Source organism: Limulus polyphemus, unplaced genomic scaffold (genome assembly GCF_000517525.1).
Source record: "Limulus polyphemus unplaced genomic scaffold, Limulus_polyphemus-2.1.2 Scaffold7474, whole genome shotgun sequence".
NCBI classification, from domain to species: Eukaryota; Metazoa; Arthropoda; class Merostomata; order Xiphosura; family Limulidae; genus Limulus; species Limulus polyphemus.
This window is the reverse complement of record NW_013673084.1, coordinates 13,557-21,916: the sequence shown is the minus strand read 5'-3', so window position 1 is coordinate 21,916 and position 8,360 is coordinate 13,557. Positions and strand designations below refer to the sequence as shown.

Below are 8,360 nucleotides of genomic sequence, written 5' to 3'. Positions count from 1 at the left end.
CTATATCTCCATGGAACACTTCTCAAAACTAACCCAGAACTATATCTCCAAGGAACACTTCTCAAAACTAACCCAGAACTATATATCCATGGAACACTTCTAAAAACTAACACAGAACTATATCTCCATGGAACACTTCTCAAAACTAACCCAGAACTATATCTCCAAGGAACACTTCTCAAAACTAACCCAGAAATATATCTCCATGGAACACTTCTCAAAACTAACCCAGAACTATATCTCCATGAAACACTCTTTAAAACTAACCCAGAACAATATACCCATAGAACACTCTTCCAACTAACACAGAACTATATCTCCATGACACACTCCTTAAAACTAACCCAGAACAATATATCCATAGAACACTCCTCAAAACTAACCCAGAACAATATATCCATAGAACACTCCTCAAAACTAACCTAGAACAATATATCCATGGAACACTTCTCCAACTAACCCAGAACTATATCTCCGTGGAACACTCCTTAAAACTAACCCAGAATTATATCTTCATGGTACACTCCGCCACACGGCTACATCAACAAAGTGTCTTGGTCTAACGTATGATACAAAATTAACTTGGCAGAACCACATTAATGAAATTTCAAATAAAATCTGGAGACGAGTGAACCAAGCTAGAAGTCTGTCTTGATATAATACAGGCATATCACCCAATAACATACTTCATATATGTATAATCAACACACACGACAAGTGATCGAATACGCCTGTCGAGCATGGATAAATATAGCTGCTAAGAAAATATCAACTAAACTGCGAAAATTACAAAACACATTACTTACAAGTTCATATATATTTCCACGGACAAGAAACTCCTGTTTGCTATAATACATAACTATGGAAACATCCAATCACTCTACGACAGACTTCTAAACAGGTCATTCGCCTACATCAAGAACAACCTACATGTAAATGAATTATTACGCACAACAGATCGATATATCATACATGATGGAAGTACCTCTCACCCATAAATATGTATTATAAGTTTAGTAATCAGCCACCTATTGCAAGAATAATCTAATATATCATCTATGTAGTGTATGCTTTGTGTATTAAAAAACGGTTATATATATCAATACATATAATATAGGCTATAAAATGAAAAGAAATGAGAATATATGGGACTATAAATAGCGAAGTGCATACTAGCGTGAAAGATGAACGTGGTACATAAATGGGCATGGCCCTGATAGGGGTATTGAATCCAGACCTTGATACCAGTGTGAAAGATGAACATGGTACTTAAATGGACATGGCCCTGATAGGGGTATTGAATCCAGACCTTGATACCAGTGTGAAAGATGAACATGGTACTTAAATGGACATGGCCCTGATAGGGGTATTGAATTCAGACCATGACTTTTAATATCTAAATTCCGATGAATAATACCTCACTTACTAGTCTAGCCGTTAGTCAGACTTATTTTTAGCAAGGTTATCTTCAAACATTATTGCGTATTCATATAACTATATAATATATCATATACTCACACAAGCTATGTTGTTGTTTTGTGTATTGATATAGATAGATCAGATATCATATACTCACATAAACTGTGCTGTTGCTTGTGTATTGACATAACTAGACCAGATATCATATACTCATCCAAGTTGAGTTCTGGTTTTGTGTATTGACATGACTAGAGCAGATATCAAATAGTTACACAAGCTGTGTTGAGTTTTGTGTATTGACATAACTGGAACAGATATCATATACTCACACAAGCTGTGCTGTTTTTTTATTGATATACCTAGAGCAGATATCGTGTACTCAATAAACTGTGCTGTTGGTTTGTGAATTGATATAATTAAACCGTATATCATTAGATACACAAGCTGTGTTTTTCTTTTAGTGCATTGAGATGATTAGACCAGATATTATATACTCATACAAGCTGTGTTGTACTTTTGTGTATTGAAATAGAGACCAGATATCATAGACTCACACAAGGTGTGCTGTTGTTTTGTATACGAAGTAGATAGAACAGATATCATATACTCACACAAGTAGTGATTTTCTTTTGTGCATTGAGATAATTAGACCAGATATTATATACTCATACAAGCTGTGTTGTACTTTTGTGTATTGACATGACTAGAGCAGATATCATATGCTCAAACAAGCTGTGCTGTTGTTTTGTATAATGAAATGGACAAACTATATATCATATACTGATACAAACCGATTTGTTGTTTGTGTATTGACATAACTAGGCAGATATCATCCACTTAGACAAGCTGGGCTTGTCGTTTATGTACTGAAATAACTAGATCAGTTATCATATAGTCATACAAGCTGGGTTGTTCTTTTGTGTATTAACTTGAGCAGATCATATAACCTGTGCTTTTGTTTTCTGTATTGATATAATTAGACCAGATCTAATATACTTACACAAACTGTACTGTTGCTTATTGCATTGACCTAATTAAACCAGATATCCTACAATCACTCAAGCAGTGCTGTTGTTTTTTGTATTGACGTAAATAGACCAGATATCCAATAGTCACTCAAGCAGTGCTGTTGTTTTTTTGTATTGACATAACTAGACTAGATATCCTACAGTAACTCAAGCAGTGCTGTTGTTTTTTGTATTGACATAATTAAACCAGATATCCTATAGTCACTCAAGCAGTGCTGTTGTTTTTTTGTATTGACATAACTAGACTAGATATCCCACAGTCACTCAAGCAGTGCTGTTGTTTTGTGTATTGACATAACTAGACGAGATATCCTACAGTCACTCAAGCAGTGCTGTTGTTTTTTTGTATTGACATAACTAGACTAAATATCCTACAGTCACTCAAGCAGTGCTGTTGTTTTGTGTATTGACATAACTAGACCAGATGTCCTAAAGTCACACAAGCAGTGCTGTTGTTTTGTGGATTGACATAAGTAGACCAGATATCCTACAGTCACTCAAGCAGTGCTTTTGTTTTGTGTATTGACATAAGTAGACCAGATGTCCTATAGTCACTCAAGCAGTGCTGTTGTTTTTTTGTATTGACATAAGTAGAGTAGATATCCTATAGTCACTCAAGCAGTGCTGTTGTTTTGTGTATTGACATAACTAGACCTGATATCCTACGGTCACTCATACACTGCTGTTGTTTTTTGTATTGACATAACTAGACCAGATATCCTACAGTCACACAAGCAGTGCTGTTGTTTTTGTATTGACATAACTAGACTAGATATCCTATAGTCACTCAAGCAGTGCTGTTGTTTTTTGGTATTGACATAACTAGACTAAATATCCTATAGTCACTCAAGCAGTGGTGTTGTTTTGTGTATTGACATAAGTAGACCAGATATCCTACAGTAACTCAAGCAGTGCTGTTGTTTTTTTGTATTGACATAACTAGACCAGATGTCCTATAGTCACTCAAGCAGTGCTGTTGTTTTTTTGTATTGACATAACTAGACTAGATATCCTATAGTCACTCAAGCAGTGCTATTGTTTTGTGTATTGACATAACTAGACCAGATGTCCTATAGTCACTCAAGCAGTGCTATTGTTTTGTGTATTGACATAACTAGACTAGATATCCTATAGTCACTCAAGCAGTGCTATTGTTTTGTGTATTGACATAACTAGACTAGATATGCTATAGTCACTCAAGCAGTGCTATTGTTTTGTGACATCCAGTAGGAACTTGGCACATAAGACAGAAGTTGTTTCTATATTATCAGGATGTGCATACTGTTGACCTGGAAGACTTCAAGTATGGAAAATCCAACATTACAGCCTTCAGGATTGTAGACATGGGAAGTCCAGAACTACAAAGCTTGTTTGACGAATGGAGTCAGTTTTCTGTTTTCGGGCGAAAAACGCAGACTCATCAGCGCACAATAAAGGTATGATTTACAGTTATGTTCTTAAAATATACAATAATGAATAATTACAAAGGTATAACTTTATCTCTCTGATATATCCAATAGTGTATAATTATAAAATATGACTTTATACTGATATAACTGAAATAGATAATAGTGAATAATTATAAAGGTATGACTTAACACCGAGTGTACTGATCTATACAGTGAAGCATAATGATAGAGGTATGATATTTAGATTAATAGTTAGTAGTTTTTAAAATACTATTTAGGTGTAAAGGTGTGAAATTAGATTAATAGTTAGTAGTTTTAAAATACTATTTAGGTGTAAAGGTGTGAAATTAGATTAATAGTTAGTAATTTTAAAATACTATTTAGGTGTAAAAGAGTGAAATTAGATTAATAGTTAGTAGTTTTAAAATACTATTTAGGTGTAATGGTATGAAATTAAATTAATAGTTAGTTGTTTCAAAATACTATTTAGGTGCAAAGGTATGAAATTAGATTAATAGTTAGTAATTTTAAAATATTATTTAGGTGTAAAGGTATGAAATTAGATTAATAGTTAGTAGTTTTAAAATACTATTTAGGTATAATAGTATGAAATTAGATTAATAGTTAGTAGTTTTAAAATACTATTTAGGTGTAAAGGTATGAAATTAGATTAATAGTTAGTAGTTTTAAAATATTATTTTGGGTGTAAAGGTATGAAATTACACTGACAAAATACTTTCGTAATTGTTACTTTCATTAACATTATTGGTTAAAATGCTTAATGTATATATATTTATAATTTTTAAATTATTACTATTATATCTATATCATAAAGATTATTAAGTTTTCATATAGATCATAAGGTGGCTGAACTTTCTGATATATTATTAGGATTATGGCTGATGATATCGCTAGTAGTGAAGACAACAAACTAATGATTTTGTTTTTGTTGTTAAATTTCGTACAAAACTAGTTGAGAGCAATCTTCTGTAGCTGTTCCTCCTATAGAAGTGATAGACTTGAGGGAAGAAAGCTAGTCAATACCACCTACCGCCAACTCATGGGCTTCTTGAATTCAATAGTGGGATTTTAACTGTCATTCTTATAACACACCCACGGCCCCAAAGTGCGGAGCGCGAACCTCGAATCAACAGTTTGTCACACTAATATGTAACATTCTATCTTTCCCACCACAACTGATAAAGGAATACATTTCAACATTTATAAATAGGAACGTAAGACCAGTATATCTAACTAACTATAGTTATTAAGAGAAGAACTGTCAGTTGTGAACTAAGTAAGTAGCATGAACTAATAAATATAATTATAAAATTATGCAATTGTACCTAATAATAAAAATATGCTTTATACAGACAATATAAAATAACAATAATAAGGGTATAACTTTACAATGAAATTATAAAATATACCATATATAACTATAAAGGAATGAGTGTAGATTGACTAAATAAAATAACAATAATACATAATTATAACGGTGTGACTTTATATTGAAAAATTTAAATACTAATGATACATAATTATAACGGTGTGACTTTAGATTGACTAAATAAAATAACAATGATACATAATTATAACGGTGTGACTTTAGATTGACAAATTAAAATAACAATGATACATAATTATAACGGTGTGACTTTAGATTGACTAAATAAAATAACAATGATACATAATTATCACGGTGTGACTTTAGATTGACTAAATAAAATAACAATAGTACATAACTATAGTGATATGAGTTTAGATTGACTAAATAAAATAACAATGATACATAATTATAACGATGTGACTTTAGATTGACAAAATAAAATGACAATGATACATAATTGTAGTGGTGTGACTTTAGATTGAAAAATAAAATAACAATAATACAATGATACATAATTATAACGGTGTGACTTTAGATTAACAAATTAAAATAACAATGATACATAATTATAACGGTGTGACTTTAGATTGACAAATTAAAATAACAGTATTACATAATTATAATGGTATGAGTTTAGATTGACTAAATAAAATAACAATGATACATAATTATAACGGTTTGACTTTAGATTGAAAAATAAAATAACAATAATACATAATTATAATGGTATGACTTTAAATTGACAAATTAAAATAACAATAATACATAAATTATAATGTATGAGTTTAGTTTGACAAATTAAAATAACAATAATACATAATTATAATGGTATGACTTTAAATTGACAAATTAAAATAACAATGATACATAATTATAACAGTGTGACTTTAGATTGACAAATTAAAATAACAATATTACATAATTATAATGGTATGAGTTTAGATTGACTAAATAAAATAACAATAGTACATAACTATAGTGATATGAGTTTAGATTGACTAAATAAAATAACAATAGTACATAACTATAGTGATATGAGTTTAGATTGACTAAATAAAATAACAATGATACATAATTATAACGGTGTGACTTTAGATTGACAAAATAAAATAACAATAATACATAATTATAGTGATATGAGTTTAGATTGACTAAATAAAATAATAATGATACATAATTATAATGGTGTGACTTTAGATTGACAAAATAACATAACAATTGGTACACAATTATAATGGTGTGACTTTAAATTGACAAATTAGAATAACAATATTACATAATTATAATGGTGTGAGCTAGTAGAACTTTGTCAGAGCTAGTAGAACTTTCTCATACCTGGTAGAACTTTCTCAGATCTGGTAGAACTTTCTCAGACCTGGCAGAACTTTCTCAGATTTAGTAGAACTTTCTTAGATCTGGTAGAACCTTTTCAGACCTGGTGCAGTATGTAGCTTGTACTGAAGAGTTAGATTGACACCAGCCACAGTTATTGGAACAACCATGTAGTTGTTCTCCAGTAAATGGTTAAAACTGGGAGAAAGTTCAAAGAAGGATATTTCAGATAAAAAGGAAACACTGTCTGAAGTAAGTTCAAATAGGGGGAATATCAGATAACTAGGAAACATTGTCTGAAATAAGTTCAAATAGGGGGGATATCAGATAACTAGGAAACATTGTCTGAATTAAGTTCAAATAGGGGGAATATCAGATAACTAGGAAACATTGTCTGAATTAAGTTCAAATAGGGGGGATATCAGATAACTAGGAAACATTGTCTGAAGTAAGTTCAAATAGGGGGATATCAGATAACAGGGAAAGATTATCTGGAGTATCCAAGTCTATGGGGTATTTTTTAAAACTGGGGAAAGTTCAGAGAGGGATATATATATATCCGATAACAGGGAAAGATTGTCAAATTCCGTTGGGTGTTGTTAAAACTGGGGAAAGTTCAAAGAAGGATATATCATATAACGAGGAAACACAGTCTGAAGTATTGAAGACCATTAGTTTGGTTGTAAACCTTGAAAGTATACCTCCAGAAAGGTGAATAACTGTGAGAACATAACTACATCCCGTACGTTTGGTACTCCTTTCATTGGTACTACTCAAGAATGATTAGGCCTCTGGAAAGTGAATATTCAGGAAATAGAAAAGAGGTGAAATGAAGTAATAACATTGGTAATGGAAGATTATATGGAGTACAACAAATTGTTGGAGAACTAAGCACAGTTTGGCGTTTTTGAGCAAAAGAGTTAATAAAGTCATGAAACCTACAACTACATACTGCAAGGAACTCTTGATATATATCTGGTAAGAAGGCCAGTGTGCATCCCTGTAATTTCAGTTACTTCTCTTATATATATATATATATATATATGTATTTGTATTGACTATGTGAATTAGAATTGAAAGATCATCAAAAGTTCGTGGAACAATGTGAACAATTAGTGAAACCAAATTTACTGAGACTACAACAACAGCAGTAGTTATAATGAATTCAATGTTTAGAAACAAGTAGATTTACATAAGTAAAAAATACATAAAAACAATAACAGTTTTAGGCCCATAGTATCAAATATAGGTTGATCATCTTTTGAAATAACAAAATTTATAACACGTAAGTAGTCTAATAAGAACAAACATACAGTCAAAAATTCTATAGAATTTGTAGAGAAAATAAAAAACCTAAAATTAGAAAAGGAAGTTCTACTACTATCGTTTGATGTAATATCGTTGTTTACTAAAACACCACTAGATGACGCTATTAGATGTTTTGGGAATAAATTAATAGAAAACAGAGTACCAACAGTTGAAATAATAGATGTATTGAATTTAACAATAGTGTGTGTAGATAATCCATTTTTCCAAGTTAATCAAAATTATTATGAACAGAAAGAGAGTTTATCTGTGGGATCCCCCTTGTCGCCGTTGTTATGTGACCTTTATATGGATAGTTTTGAAAACGAAGCTTTAAATAACGCTAAATTTAAGCCAGAAGTTTGGATAAGATATTGTTACGACAGCGGGAGTCACGCTACACTAGGAGCATGCGCGCTGAAGTTTCTAGAAGGGTCGTGAGTTAGTGGGCAACCTCACTAATGTCCCAGCGTTTGC

The 8,360-nt window shown here is 31.4% G+C and overlaps 1 protein-coding gene across 1 annotated transcript in view; it reads left to right on the top strand.

Annotated features, from left to right (window-relative positions):
* The window catches only part of LOC106474645 (glutamate receptor ionotropic, kainate 1-like), a gene marked incomplete at both ends in the record, with an annotated part of 30,396 nt that overhangs the window by 8,892 nt on the left and 13,144 nt on the right, over positions 1-8,360 (top strand). The window contains one exon of the mRNA XM_013935336.1: positions 3,719-3,883. Within this exon, the coding sequence (XP_013790790.1) occupies positions 3,719-3,883 (165 nt within the window). The remainder of the gene's footprint in view (positions 1-3,718; positions 3,884-8,360) is intronic.